The sequence below is a fragment of the Trachemys scripta genome, chromosome 2, assembly GCF_013100865.1.
Source record: "Trachemys scripta elegans isolate TJP31775 chromosome 2, CAS_Tse_1.0, whole genome shotgun sequence".
NCBI lineage: Eukaryota > Metazoa > Chordata > Testudines > Emydidae > Trachemys > Trachemys scripta.
Genome location: NC_048299.1, coordinates 112476921 through 112493435, shown reverse-complemented (window position 1 = coordinate 112493435; position 16515 = coordinate 112476921). Strand labels below are relative to the sequence as shown.

Below are 16515 nucleotides of genomic sequence, written 5' to 3'. Positions count from 1 at the left end.
AATACTCTCAGCTCCCTAGCCTAAGACCCCAGAGTTATACTGTCCTGCCCTGGTCAAAACCCAACCAATATGAATTTATTACCCAGTCCGCCACTTCTACAAAGGAAAGTGGACGTGCACCAACTCTTGTTCATGAGCTGAGATTTATCCCCTGTGCACTTCAAACAACACACAGTGTTTTAGGTAAAATATAAAATAGATTTATTAACTGCAGAAAGATAGCTCTTAAGCGATAGCAAACAGGTCAAAGTAGATTACCATAAGAAATAAAACAAAACCACAATCTAAGCCTAATGTACTAATTAGTATTTGAATCAAGCAGTGTCTCACCCAGTTAGATAATACAAGCAGGTAAGCTTTTACATACACAGGCAGGCTTCTTTCTTTCCTGCCTGGGACCAACACTTCCCACCTAGTTCAGTCTTTTTCCTCCGATACGTTCAGGTGTGTTGTTGTAGGAAGAGTGAGGTACCATCATGATGTCATTTCCCCCCTTTATATCTTCTTCCCACTTGCTGGAAAGCTCTTTTGCTGTGACTTGGGTCAAAAAGTTAACATTGTGTAGTGCTATCTCTGAAAGGTTTCTATTGTACACAGTTCCTGGGGTAATCCTTGTGATTGTGTATATTTCCTCAATAAACCATTAACATTGTTTGGCCTTTTAATTGTTGTACCTGAATGGCTGCTTTTGGGTGTTCTCAACCTCACAACATGTTTCAGTAGCACATACATAGCCAAACTTCATAGCTTCACATACGACAACAGCACATACAATTCAACAAGATATTAATGTCTAGCAGATCAAGACTGTTAGAATGATACCTCACAAGGCATACTTTGTACAAAATATATCATAATTATATGACAGTGGTGAATATGGGGTGCCACAGGTACCTCGAGAGTAGTTCCTCCAATACCTAACAGCCCTACATTAACAACTGTGCTATCTAAAGATCACACAGGCTTATATATCATGCATTAGGGGTTGTAGCCAAAAATAAAAAATATAATCACCCATTCATCCAGACCACCTCACCAGTTTTAGACAAATTTTCTAAATTCCGGTTGCCAAGGCCCTCTTCCTTAGCTAATTTAAATAATAATTAGGAATGTATCCCTAAAAATATCAAAGGACTATTTGTTGTGGGGAAGAGCCAGGATTATTCAATATCGACAGTTGCTCCTGGGTCCTGATTTGAAATCATACCAAGAGGTATGTAATAATATAAAGATCCCACATTTTCAGTATTTACAAGTCAAACATTTTATTGTGGAATCTGGATACGAGGCTGCTCTTTCTAGACATTTAGCCACATTGGAAGACGAACAAGCTGGAACAAAGGGTTTAATTTCTGAGATACATACAAATTTGACAGAGAAAGATGTTAGGAAAATAACCCAGATGAAAAGATGGGAGAGGGATTTGGACAAAGAAATTGATCTGGATAAGAGTGTCTCTATATAGGAAAAGGGATATACATCTTCAATTTGTGTGGCCCATAAGGAATGTTTTTATAAACTACTGTATAGATGACAACTGACTCCAGCTAAGCACCATCATATTTTTGCTATGAGAGAGGTGCTCTTATGGAGGAGTTGCATGGAAAGATACTTGCACATGTGGTGAATGCACTCAAGAATTAGATGGTTTTGGGAGGAAATTATTAAAGAGATTCATTGTATGACAAAATGCTGGCTGGTTTCCTAGAGATCCCTGACCTGCTTACTTAATGCTCCAGTAAAGGATCTGCATTTTAAAGAGAACAACAAATTCATTTCTTTTTATTGTTAGCTGCTAGACTTTGTGTTGGAAAAATGTGACTCTTCCTCCTATGGAATTGTGGTACAGTCCTTGCAATGGAAAAGCTTTCACATCAAGTACATACACAAGAGACGCACCAAAAAGAGGATAGGTACTTATAAATTTGGTCACCCTTTCTAGCAAACTCAGAGGAGGATTCCCCAGCCAGCAAGCCAGAATCTTTAGCCAGGTTCTTTGAAAATTAACCTGATCCTGAATAAGAAATATATGACATACCATGTTAATATTGTATTGTAACTTTGCCTTAATACAAGTTTCAAAAGGAGTTATATGTTTAATCTTTAATCTTCACCCAAATTTGTCATTTCTATTTTAAATGTAACAAGTGGTGTCATCTTGAATGTTTCTTATAACCTTATATTGTGGGATAAGGAGACTAGCTATTTCCTAACCACCAGTAATTTGGGCAGGCTGCCTTAATTGGTATCAGAGCTGTAGTCTCAAAATTAGCTTCAGTCAGCAAGTGATTTGACACCCCCCCACCATCACATATTTTGTTGGAACATAAATATATCAAATGGCACTGAAATTGACAATGTTCTGTTACTCTGGGGGCAGATAGCTAAAAAGATCACTGTCTTCTCAAGTTACATAGAGCGTGTAAGGAATTGTTGGTTTATTTGAGGTGGTTTAACCAATCTCATAATTTGATGATTCTAGAAACTCACCTTATTCTAATTTGATTTGTTCATATGTAATTTATATTATGTTTTTGTTTAGCTGTTCAGGCAATAAAATAAGTAAAATTAGAAACCTGCGTAGTCTGGATGTTTTTTCCTCTGATGTCAGGGTTCAGAACCAATGGGCCACCTAGTGGTGGTTTGTTGAACTGCTCTATACTCCTCCCATAACTGGTGCTCAGGTAGGAACACTGTTGGGTTTTGAGGGAAAGTTGACTTCTGTATATTGAGTGAGCAATGTAGACTCCAGAATCAGTGGGACTCTGGGGTGATGCATAGCACTGGTCAACCTAAAGGCTGACCTTTTCCACGCAACAATGTCTATACTGCTTGCACAGAACAGACAGATTCAGACTAAGACTTTCAGCAGCTTTTCTGCATACTGAATGATTTAAGAGTGTCACTCTTTTTTGAGTGTCACCACGTCAAACCCAAGAATATTACTTTTCTTTGAGGCAGTAACTCTCAATATTGCCTGGGCAAAACAGTCAGTGCTGTATACTGTATGTAGTGTTAGAATTTTCTATTACAAAAATTAAATGGGTTTTTGATATCATTTCATCCTGATGTCAGTTTTGTGGGAACCAAAAATGCTCCTACAAAATGCTCGATTAGATGGTTGTTTACATTGTAGTGCCCAAAGACTCCAACAGGGATTACTCTCCACTGTGTTAGGCACTGTACAAACACAATCTGCATCCATGTTTTTGTTCTGCACCCGACACAGAGGTAGCAAAGGCAGAGTTCTTAGAATACATTTTTTTGCCCTGATCTTGCAAACACTTTCTCACATAAGTCATATTACTCACACAAGTGGTCTTATTGATGTCAGTAGGGCTGGATCAGGAACTATATTCTGTTTTACTTGTTCAGGGCTAGAGTGTAGCTGGCCCGTAAGTGACTGCAGTAGGGTGGGAAGGAGTGAGCAGATTCCCCTCATGCAGGTTGTGTAGCCAGAACTGCAGCCCTCGTAGTGGAGAGAGAACAGGAGCTGCTTCTGAGTTGCTTTCCCCGGGGCAACTTGTCTGAAAGGGGGCATGGAGCAGGCAGAGCCATACTCTGTCTCTCCTATGCCATGCATGCTCCTTCCAGGGCAATGAGTGATTTGGGAAGTATTTGCCTCACTGAGGCAGGCTGCTTCCAGTGCTCCCCCTGGAGTGGCATGGCCCCCACACCATCCCTTACTATGGGCTGTGATGAAATGCCACAACCTAGCCTTACAGTTATTTTGCACATTTAAAGCTGAAATGGATAAAGAGTCTGATTCATAGCAACCAGTACTGGTCTCTGATGAAACTGATGGTAAATAATGATTGACTCATCATTCCGTTCTATTGCTCATGATTCATAGATTCCAAGGCCAGAAGCGACCATTGGGATCGTCTAGTCTGACCTCATGTAGAACACAAGCCATGGAACTTCTCTGAAAAAGTCCCTACAGAATATTTTTTAGAAAAAACATCCAATCTTGATTTAAAAGTTGCCAGTGGTTCCAGTCAGGAACGTTTAGGGATGAAGGAGGAAGAGAAGCTGAATAACACAAAAAGAAAGAACAGTTAAAAGAAACTAGACTGAAGATATGAAAACAGAGTAATAGTAACAAATGAGATAAATGAATAATGGAGTGAAAATGGGACAGTTAGGGAAAAAATAAGGAAAGCAGGGGACAAAAGCAATTTTGAGAGGTGACCTGCAAAGTAGTGTTTTTAAGAATGGTAAAGCTGCAGAAATGTTCTGAATGCCTCTAGAGAAAATGAGGTCAGCACATTATTCTATTCCTCTCCTCAGATCTGCTTCCAAGGCCAGAAATCCTTATTCAAGTCCTCCTCACATCCTGTATCATCTATTGCAATTACTGTTTCCATGGGCTTCACAAGCCCCTGCTCTCACAAGACAGAAGGCAGCAGCTTCTACCTCCATGACACACAGTCCAAATTACACTTCTGAATTCAAATTGTCAATGAGGAACTGCAACGTGCCTTAGCTCAGAATGTGCCCGATAATTAAGAGCCCCTTTGAAAGTGCTTCTCAGTGTTGTGTTGTCTCTGACAGGCTGTTCAATGAAGTCTTGCTACTGCTGCAGCTTCCTACAAGGATGTGCAGATCAGTTCATTTGGAAAGTGTGCCCCTCATTGCCCTGCTGTGTTTGCTATTCAGCCAGGTCCTGCAGTGCTGCTACTGCTTTAGAGCACAGATCCAGTAATAAAGCTGGGGCACTGGAATAGCTGCCTCAGCTGGAAGAGTTGTGTTCCGTTCATAGCTGTGACTGGTGCATATAGCACTGAGATGAAGGCACACTGATTTTACTTTGTATTTTCCCACGTTTCTGAGTGGGACAGTGCCCATATGATAGGGCCTCTCTCCTAAACCCATCAGAGCCCAAAGGCTTCCCTAGTTACTATGCAAAGGGCTCTCTGGGGCAAATCAGGCTCTTGGCTCAGTCCAGCAGCAGTGGCAATGGGAGCACCGTCTTGTGCCTCTGCCATATAGCAGGGGAATGGGAAGACATCCCTTTTGGCTGAGGATGCAGAGGGCCTTATCAGCACCCCAGAAAACTGGAGATGAGCCTAAGGTGCAAGGGTGGCTGGCTACCCTCAAAGATGCTGGAGGTGAGCAGGGCATATAAGGCCAGCACTCTGTCCTCATTCCCACTCATCCCAGAAGTGTTCCAGTCCTGGGCATTCATATAGTGAATTTTTTACCCACAGACCCCAAAGCACTTTACAAAGGTAACTATCATGCTCTTCATTGTACATGTGGAAAAAGCGAGGCACAGAGAGGTGAAGTGACAGCCCGCAGTCACACAATGGTTGGTAGCACAGCTGGGAACAGAACCTGGATTTTATCATTCCTAGTCTGGCCTTCTATCCATGCTGCCTCTCAATGTCAAATAGTGTAAGCAGCCGGGGGTCTATTTGGGAGTCAGCAGGGTGCCATGAAAGCTTAGCCTCATAGCTGTATTTGGATGATATTCACCCTCAGGGTCCACACATCATCAGATTAATAAGATCTGAAATACTGATATTGTCTGAATATCAGTCTGTTCACCAATCCCTGCTCCAAACTAAGAGATTGCTCTCCAAATGGATGGACTGTCAACTACATTCTCCTCTCACTCCAAATTGGCAACCATTTGTCCTTTGCTATTTTCTAACAGCAATAATGCATATTCATGGAGAGGCTAACCCATCTATCTGATGATTAATGTGTCAAACTATAGTTTGTGGCTCACATATAGTAATTCATTGTGTAAGCAGCCAACTAAAAAAAGAAAAGACTTCATCACAGGATAATTCCTAGGCAAAAATATGATTCATGTTGGAATATTTTCAAGTTGTGTCATCCATCTAGTACCATCACGTATATTTCTCTCCTGCCCAAACATAATTAAATTAAAAGAGAACTTTACAATTAGTAATATAGGGGAGTTTTGCTGTATAATAATAACAACTTCAAGAATCTGAAAAGCCCATCAATACTGGCATCCAAATCTGCTATTTAATAATAAAATTGCGACATGTTACAGGGGATTTCAGACTCTTCTTTCATTTCCTGTTTGTAGTCAGATTGTGCCTGAGTGATCACAGATGAAGCCTAGGGTAGGAATAGACAGCAGCTGACAGGCAGGCTCTCAGGGATGTGAAAGAACCACAGCATTGCCACCTCAAATGTTCAAAATTCATGGGTCAGGCCCCCTAAATCATGAGGTTTAAAAATAAATAAATTATGGGTTCCTTTTCTTTGCCTTCTGGTTTTGGAGCCTTTAAAGAACACTTGGCTCAAGCTTTTCTCTGCATCCATGAGGGCTAGAGATATAAACCAGCAAAAATAGGTGAGATTCTCACATACCCCAGCACCTGGAGACAAAGGATTTTTAAGTAAATCATCAAATATTGTGAGACTCTCAATAAAATCACTAGAGTTGGTAACTCCCTCCTTATTTCCTGCTTCACGTTTCCAGCTCTGGCCCCTCCATGATGAGTATCAGTAACTTGGGGAGGGTGGGGAAGTCAAGTTACCATCACTTGCAGCAGCTAGGGGGCAAAAGAAGCAAGTGAAGCAGCCTGCAAGCATGGGGCTTACAGGAAGAGAGGCATTCCGCCATCAACGGCAGGGTAGGGAGGGGAAATTGGACGCTCTGATAGTGAGAGGGTAGGGTTAGTGCTTTGATGTGCTTCCTGCAGGGAGCCAGCTCTCCCTAATCCTCCGTACCACCTTGGGAGGGCCAGGCTATCATTACCAAGGGAGAGCCAACTCCCTCAGGACATCACCAGTGCAAGGAAGCAGATCAAAGGTGCTAACTTGACCCTCACTCTAGCAGAGGGTTGGTTTTAGTGCATATTTTCTGCTTTTGTTATCAGCCATGCTGGCCTTGTAAGAATGCCACCACTCTTGACCTGCTACTGGAATTTGTACTGGCATCTCAGCCCCCAAGCAGATGCTACTACTTACTTAGTGCCCTATATCCCAAACTGCTGCTATTCCCCACCCTCCTTGCTGTCCATCTGGAGCCTTGAAAAGCAGGGAAGCAGTAGGTGGGACAATTCTATTACATCTGTAAGAGACTTCTTGGGAGCCTGCCCCTCCGCTGATCATGCCCCAGATATCATAAATGATCAACCTTGAAGGCCCACAAAGGTCCCATTTACTTTGAAGACCTCAGGTCATTCTGCTGCAGTTGAGATCAGGTGATGCTCTTGAGATAAAAGCCCCTTGACTTCAGTTCAGTTGTGAGGTTGGCTGTGCAACTCTACCGGAGTTTAAGGGGCATCTGGAGCCTCTTCTTACCTTCCCTGCACAGAGTACCTACACTGCCAGATCCGGCACAGCCTCCTGCATGGGTGGATGGAGCCTTGACTTCACACTCCCCTCACAATGCTATGGCCAGCAGAGCTGAGCAGGCAGAGACGAAGAAACAGAGGCAGATTCATGACTCCCTGAGGCTCCTGCTCCATAGCTGTGCTGCCCTTCCTCAGGATGGATTGCAAGGTGACAATCCGATCCCTAATGGGGAGGGAAATGGGCTTTTTGAGGGATGGGTCATTGACTCTGAAATTTACTTCCCCAGTTGATGTGCCAAAGCCTGATTTATTTTTTTTACTTTCTTGCCATGCTGCATCACTTATTGCTTCAAAGAACGGTACCGAACTCGTAAGAGGGGGGAGAATGACCTTACTGTTCTGAGGGGGATTTGGGAGGGTTCATTTTTGGACATAAAAATTGGTCTTATTATCTATTTTTTTTAAATACAAATTGCATATGGGCCAGAACTCTGGATAGTTACAAACAAATAACTAAATACATACACAAAATAAACTCCTTGCATTTCTGGAGTTCCCTCAGAGTGAATTGTGGAAGCAGAGATAATTTGCCACATCTATTGAGGTGAATTAGAAGAGCGTCAGACTTCTCTCTAGACTCCCTTGTTTTTAGTGAGAAGACATAATTATGTCATCTTATCGTTTTTAAAAGTCTTATATTATAATTCATTTCCTTTTTTACTGCAGCATAATTTGTAGGCGATACTTCTGCTATCATCACAAAGAGTCCTTCAGTTAGGGTGATCAGATGTCCTGATTTTATAGGGACAGTCCCGATATTTGGGGCTTTTTCTTATATAGGCTCCTATTACCCCCCATCCCGTTTCCCGATTTTTCACACTTGCTATCTGGTCACCCTATCTTCAGTGATGATGTGCTCAGGCTTTAATCTCACACACTAATTGCCTTGCCTTCAGACATTATTACAATCAATATAATTTGCATTAGGATGGTATAAAGCAACAGAGTGGGAACGAGGGAGGAACTGGATGATTCTAGGCATAGAAAGACTCCACCAAATCCTGAGACAGCATAAATGTGCCAAAATCTAATGAGGTGTAGCCATTTAGGCAAGTGTAAGTAAAGGCTTATCTACACTTAACACACTACAGTGGCACAGCTGCAGTGCCAGGTTGTCCTGTTGGCTTAAGAAATCTGCCTCCTTGAAAGGCAGTAGCTAGGTGGATTGAAGAATTCCGCTGTCGACCTAAAGCTGTCTACATGGAGTCTTAGGTCAGCTTATGTCATTCGGGGTGTGGATTTTAGCTGGGTCAACCTAATATTCTAGTGTTGACCAGGCCTAAGGCATTCACGTGGTGCAACATGTGTATACTGAGATACATGAGCACACTGTGGTGGTGTAAAAGGATTCCGTGTGCTCTTCGGTGGGGGTGGAGAGGCTAGGTCAGAAAAGTGACGTGTCCTGTCAGAAAAGGCTGTGTGTCTAAGGTCTGGTCTATACTACCCGCCTGAATCGGCGGGTAGAAATCGACCTCTCGGGGATCGATTTATCGCGTCCCGTTGGGACGCGACAATCGATCCCCGAATCGGCGCTCTAACTCCACCAGCGGAGGTGGTAGTAAGCGCCACCGACAAAAAGCTGCAGAAGTCGATTTTGCCGCCGTCCTCACAACGGGGTAAGTCGGCTGCAATACGTCGAATTCAGCTACGCTATTCATGTAGCTGAATTTGTGTATCTTAAATCGACTCCCCGCTGTAGTGTAGATGTACCCTAAGTTAAAAGGCAAGATCAGCTCATCCTGTAGTGATTTAAGGAGGGGAAAGGGAACTTAAGTCGATGATGTAAGTTAGGGTAGCCCTCCCAAGATACACTTTGCATCAAAGCAACCAACAGAAGTGTCATGCTACACATCCAACCAGCCCCTCAAAATAGACTTCAGTAAAACAAGTACTGACAAAGCACCCAGAACACCATAATTACTGTGTGTCAAAGATGCCCTTTACTGAAATTTGCTATCTGGCACAGGGCATCCTTGGCCATACTATATCAAAAGCTGAAGCCAGGAGATAGCCAACTGCTAAAAGGAAGTGGTTTAAACCACTGCATAATATTTCATAGTCTATCAACCCAGCAGGTCACCAGGGAACATGATAAAAAAAGAAGGTTGATGATGTAAACAGACACAGCACAAGAAACTTCAACTTCGGCACATAACAAATGGCATCAGCAGGAGGTCAAACAAATCATAGGTTACCAAGAGGATGCGCACCTAACACACACTGCATGCACCAGAGGCAACCAAAGCATTGCCAGTCAGTCTGTGCCACCATCATAGGTATGGCATAGCATGATATTTCAGAGATTTCTCTACCTCATTCCTGCCTGCCATCTTTGCAGATGCTCCCAACCTCTCATTAATGTCATTAGTGCTATAGATCCTGTAGCCTTTGTCAAGCTGCTAAGAGCAAACTGCCTCCTCTGTCAATTTTTCTAGCCAGCTAGAGTTAAACCACAAATTCACCTGGTGTGATTTGCCTTTGAATCAGAGCAGGATCTCACTTTGACACTCCGGGATACTCACTTTAAATGCTGGAACAAATTTTCCAATGTAGATGCTTGCAGTTGTGCACTTAGAATTGTATGCATATAATTTACGCTCTCAGATGTGATGTCTATGTACAAAGTGAGTATTTGTGCCCGAACATAGTCAGCTGGGCACCCAACTAACAAGTAAGCATGTAAATACCTGATGTAGATACACCCATTGGGCATTTACATTCATAGTTTAGACATGTGTGCAATCACATGTGCTTAAATTTGAAAATCTGGCCTGCTGTATTTTAAATTTACTGTACATCACTTTTACACACAATTTTCAGGATTGCATTTTCCGCACTGAGACTATTATAGCTGTAAAAGGAACTGAGAAAATGCTCATTAAAACTGGGAATTGAAATAAGCAGGGGTCGTGTTGTATCATAATTTGGGGTCAGGAACTTAGAACTGATGTCTTCCTAAAATTCAGAAGTGCCAGATCCATATGTGAGGTAAACCCACTGAAATCAGTGGAGTTACACCAAGGATGAATTGGGCCCCAAAATGCATGGTGTTCAGGAAGACTACTACCCTCTTCTAGCCAAGGGAGTTTTTTAAAATCTGACAAAAAACTGGTGCATTCCAAGGTAAAGGGATTAAAATCATTAAACCTGGAATGCACTGCAACGGATTGTACCAAATTCATCCCCCTGTTTACTGTTCAACTATTTTCCAGTTATGAAGTTTCAAGCTTTGAGAGCATCATTCCTTGTAGAGTCAAAAAATTTCAAACCTAGGGAGCCTAAAGCAAAGCATCTAAAGCTATATTTAGGTACTTAAATAAATGGCCTCATTTTCATGTCCAATCTGCAGCTTCCACTGAAGGCAAAGGAGCTGAATACAATTCAGCACCTGTGAAAATCAGGTCAAACTTATTTAGATGCCTGAATATGGATTTAGGTTTCTAGCTTTGCGAACAAGTTTTGAAAAATTTGGCCTCTGTTTTTTAATTATCAAACGATACATATGTGCTATCACTTGTTAACTTCTAAATCAAAACAGGAACAATTTGCAGTGCTGTATACCAAAGACAAATACTTCAAAGACATTGCTGTCTGTGGGTATTATGCTTCATCTTTGCCTAATGGTACTGAAAAACTAAAGCTAATTGACTAAGTTGAGGTAATCTCTGTAAAATCAAAAAGTACAAATACATTAAAAAATAGCAAATATCTTACCATAGGCCCTGGTGGCCCCATTGGCCCACGTTCACCCTGTGAGAGAGACATTTATATTAGTGATGAAGAGAAACTCTAATGTCTTGTTGGCCTGGTTAGTAAGGGAGTGCAAGTCCACCAAGGATTCCAAAAGAACTTGGTAACAGTATTAGCTTACCTTCTGCCCTTGTCTTCCTGTTAGTTCTCTTAGAGATCCATCTGCAGATACAATAAATCCGGGTTCTCCCTTTTCACCCTACAATTCACATAATCATTTTGCGATGTTTATACAACAGTTCTAAACAAAGCTTTACTTGCACCGACAGACAGCTACATTTTTGTTAATTCAAAGTGGTGACAGGCTGGAGAGGTGGCAACTACAAAAATGTGACTAGGGTGGATTTCAATGGTAGGGGGAGATGAGGGTTGTTTCTTTTTTAACAATGGTACGATAAAACAAAAATATCCTGCTCCTAAAAGCCCTGAAAGAGAACCAAAATAATACAACAAGCCTTCCCTTATCTAGTGCCCCAATGTCATCAATAGCTCCCTGGCTGTCATCAAAGCAGAAGTCTTTTCTTCTAAACATTTGGAGCATGATACTGTCCTATTACCTCTAGTCGATAAACTTTAGTCACCGAGAGCCAGATTGTGAACCCCTTAGTTTCACTAGTGAGCTGCTACTCCAAGGAGGGATCCCATTGAATTCAATGGGACTAATCACATGAATAACTGCTCCGCAGTGGGAATAAGTGGTTCCCAGTGTGGCCCTAGTAGCTGCCATCACCCACCCTACTGCAGCCAAGGCATCCTGAACAACCTGGTCCCATAACCTCAAAGTGAAGAAATGTGGCCTCTGGCTTGACACCAACCACTGCCCCGCTCACCACAGTGACTGCTGAATACTCAGCTCAGTGCACTGCCATTCTACTGCTTCTTCCCTGAAGCTTTAGAAATGTTTGAATCACTCATACTTAGGCTCCCAAGCAGGCTGGCCTGGATGCATCACTAACCCCATCTCCTGTTCAGTACTATGGACTCAGTGCCATGAGGAAAGTATTCCAGGGACCTCTAAAGAGAGTATTTCCCCAAATATTTCTTCGATGGCCCACACTCCCAGGGGTCCTTCAGTTGTGCAGCCTGAGATCAGCAGCCTTAAAAACAGTTGCCATTCTTGGCTCAAGATCATTGGAAGATCATTGACCCTGTGGTCAAACACACGCCAGAAACTCAGCATGCCATCTTTCATTCACCGGCATGTAATTTCACAGTTAAGAAGTGCTAGTTTTGCTCCTTCTCTGGGAACCTATTTCAGACTTTAATTAAACAATATCTACACCATCACATTAACTGACAAGAAATCAACGAAATAGTTGTATAAGCTACTTAAGAATGCAAAGGATCAGAAGAGTGGTCTTTTGCGTTCCTTTTTCTCTTCTCATCCTCAAGGCTGCAGTAGCCCAGTTGTTCCTGACCACCTGCTTCCTGCCCCCATTCATCTCCCAACAATGCCACAATCCCAAACCCCACAGAACTAGAGTCCTCAAATCCTGCTCATTCTGTGGAGTGGGGTTCTGTTACAGGCAGGGTCCTCTGTACCCACGGAGGAAGGACAAAATTTGTCCTTCTATAATTTACATAGCCTTTTTGCTGCGATTCCTTTTTCCTTCCTACACCGTTGGCATGGATGCTCAGTTTACAGAAAAAGGTCACCTCATACCCAAAATGTTTAATGTTTATGCAGAGTCATTCTGACAATTGTGCAAAATGAAATGTAGAGTTTCAGCACCAGAGTCTGTATATTAATCCCCAACAGAATTTCAAGGTATTTTGTTTAATATTGCTGATTTCCACTGAAATCTCTTTTGAAACTCTAGTAGCAACTCATTAATATCCCTGTGGAGAGCAAAATGAAAACCATAAAGGCAACAGAATAATGCCACCAGACGTAAATTGTTTAACACATTTCTGAGCATATTCATCTCTCTAGTGCACATGGGATGCTACTCATTCCTTATTACCTGTTGTCCTTTTGGTCCTTGTAATCCAGTCAGTCCAATGACACCTTTTGGTCCCCTTGGGCCCTGAAAGAGTAAAACCAAAGTCTGTTTGTCTCTTTTATAACTGGTTTGGATAAGACTTTTCAGATATCAGTTGAGCATAAGGAAGCACATTTTGATCAATTTAATTTCAGATAGTTGGAGATCTGAAACTTTGAATCACTACAGTTTTAATTGTCCCAGGAATTCCTTTCCCTTGTCTAAGGCCACTGCTATCTGCATCACTTAATTACAGAAACTATTCCCTACAGTTGTTTTGTGGAGAAAGGCTGGCTTGCATTTGTGTTGCAGATTTCCCTTAAAAGTGCACTGAAAAAATCTTTTTTTTTACCCTGCAAAAGCTGAATTCCAGTTTCTGTGTTTCTTCTGCATCAGTAAAGAACAAAACTAACAGCTAAAGCAGGATGAGAATGACATTGAAGTCTTCACAATTATTCTAGTAACAATTAGGGATCTTATACAACTTGTTACATTAATTTTTAAAAGCTTCTCCATTCATTGTCTCCGTTTCTATGCAGCCCACAAAACCCTGACCTACCTTTTGCCTAGATTATTCTTTCTACGGACTATGGAGCCTGGGATCCTGAACCCAAACCTACACTCTGAAACCATCAATAGCTTTTGAAACTTTTGAAAAATTCTTATATCTGAATCCATAAACTAAATAAAATTGGTAGGGAGTTACAATTTGATCACAATAGACAGTCAGCATGACACTAAGGTTCTAGGACTTTGTTATTACATCATTTTGGAGAAGTCCTATAGAATTTAATAAGAAATAATTTTGCAGAGTTCTTTGTATCACCCTATAGAATTTAAACAGTGTATTGTGTCCCTGCTATAGAATGTTATAGGATGAGCCAAAAAACCTATAGAAAGGATATACTTCTCTAGTAAATGCTATAGCTTTGAAGGTAATTTCTTTAATACCCTACTGATTTCATCCCTTAATAAATTCTGTAGGGCTTTTCTATAGGGAGTAAACACTTATCAGACCTGGTTACAGATCTAAAATATGGAACTAAATTGAATTAAGTCAAATGTTAGGTATAAATATGATACAATTTATGTACCAAAATGGATGATGCATCTTTTAACTTCCATTGAACAAGTGTTTATTTCTACAGTAAACTGTAACATTCTGTCTAGTTTTACTCAGACTTACATTCTCCCATTTGACATTTATGAACTTTGAGAATTTGTCAGGCTTTGTATCAATTTTGTATGATTCCAAATGCTGAAACATTAATGAGCTCATTTCCATACTTAAAACTGACTTAAAACCTTAGAACATAATGCTTACAGGAAAGCCTGGTAGACCGGGCCTGCCGTCTGGCCCCTGTAAAACGCAAAAAACACACAAGTACATATTATAGACTTGTAAAACGGATTATGCAGTTTCTACGTATCTACTAGTTTGTGAACATTAACTATTTTTGAACTGTATTCACATGCAAAATACTTCATTAAGGTGGTGTTAAGGTTGCAGACACGCAGCACTACACTGTGCTCTCTCCAGAGCATTAGAGATTAATTCTCAAATGTTGGAAAACCCAGGAAATGCAGAGAGTTTAGGTGACATTTCCCTCACAGCACAGCCACATAATATCTTAACTCTACCCCCTCCGTCCTAAGGACATCACGGTACTTTACTCCTTCTTCATCCTCTGCCAGCCAGCAGCAAATAGCTCATGGATCAGTGGTGTTGCACAGAGAACAGAGAGGGCCCATTGCACTATGAATAGGAGACCTGATTTGGATTTGCGCTCAGCACAGAGGAAATGACAGATTTGTTGAGGGAAGTAAGGTACTGTTACCATCCCAGTTCCTCTTGCCATCCCCAGGGGGTCAAATTTAAAGCTGGATGGCTGTGCTGTGTGTGAAGAGTCATCTGTATTGTCTTTTTAGTCATGGTGAGCTTGGCAGTCTACTACTCCCCCTGTTGGCTCTCCTTCCTTTTTAGGGAAAGGTCTAAGGCCTGGCTGTCCACTACAGATAGCCACAGAGATTCTTGGGTGGGAAGCCCAAGGTTCTCCTTCTCTCTGCAACCCTGACAGTGATGCAGTATGACCCACCAGATCCCCAGCATGCCTCCTCCAGACCTGTAATTGAAATATAACATGATATGCATTATATACACTACCTAGAATGCATTTTTGCTGCACAATATGGAAGATGCAGCTAGAATCTACTGTTGTGAGAAATGCTGGACTGCACAAAGAGCTGCTGCCAAAATTACAGGGGCCACTGGAAGGGGCGAGTGGAAAAAGGCTAGGAGAGCACAAATGACAGGTTGCAGAGAAGTGGCTAACAAAGTCTGAAACAGAACTTTCCAGAATCTCAGAAAGGATTCAGCCTTAATCTGCCTCAGGGGTGGAAAGAAGTTTATCCCTTGCTTCAATTAAATAAAACCATCTGTGTTCAAAACAAGAGTTAAACATTTACTTTGGTAACAGGAGCTATCAACACACGCAATGAAAATAATAAAAGATACAGTTTGTTCATGTCAGATACATTGTTCTAACGGGATACTCTGAGCATCTGGCATTTCTTGCCCCATTTGGGGAGGTTTAGCCTCCAAGCCTCTTATACTCACCGCCCATAAGGTTTATAAAAGTGAGCCACTCAAATCCATAAGGCACATGGGCCCAATTCTACTCTCATATGCATCTATACAGCTCCCACAAAGTCAATAGAAATTGAATGTGCTGTCTTGACTTCTCCTCTGAACCAGTTTTTTTTAAATTAAAAAGCAAAAAACAAAACAAGCAAAAAAAAAAAAACCCCACCCCCACCCCAGCACAGCCTTCTTCCTCAAATGTGGCTTTTGGGACAACTAGTAAGCGTTTCTTAAGTGATTTCCAGTCATTAGTCACATGATGCTTAGTTATCAAGGGGGGCGGGACCTGCAGGGAATAGCAATGAGCAAATCCAAAAATGTAACCTTAAATCAAGTCTGCTTTGTTTTGTATAAAAGCAGTGGTGCAAAGAAGCCTGAGCACACTGGTGAATCTAGCTGTTGGAGCTTGGAATCAGTACAGAGAGACATCCAAAATTTCAGATGTTTAACTGAACTCTCCTGAACTCCTGGCTGAAAAAAACAAGCCCAAAATCTTGTATCAATAGTTGTCTCATAAGATTTCCATCTCTTTCAGTCACAGCTAGAAATGCCATGAGAACAGCCTCATTTGCAGTAGTTCAGGATTTCTGGTTCAAGCCTCAGGCAGAAAGGAACAAAATCTTATCAGAACACATTTCAGGACCCTAAAATCAAACTAACAAACAAACAAAATGTCTGGTCCTAGAAATAGATGCAACCCCAAAAAGATGGGCTTTTATTTTTTTTTTGCACCAGTTCTCCTCTTCCAGTTAGGTAGACATCTGTCGTTCAGGGTCAGAGTTTGGCCCATCTCTAATTC

The 16515-nt window shown here is 41.6% G+C and overlaps 1 protein-coding gene across 2 annotated transcripts in view; it reads right to left on the bottom strand.

Annotated features, from left to right (window-relative positions):
* The window catches only part of COL15A1 (collagen type XV alpha 1 chain), a gene marked incomplete in the record, with an annotated part of 278369 nt that overhangs the window by 37279 nt on the left and 224575 nt on the right, over positions 1-16515 (bottom strand). The window contains 5 exon segments of one of the 2 annotated variants that reach the window (XM_034761429.1): positions 11058-11093; positions 11215-11292; positions 13058-13120; positions 14400-14435; positions 15172-15198. In XM_034761429.1, the coding sequence (XP_034617320.1) occupies positions 11058-11093; positions 11215-11292; positions 13058-13120; positions 14400-14435; positions 15172-15198 (240 nt within the window). 2 annotated transcript variants of the gene reach the window in all.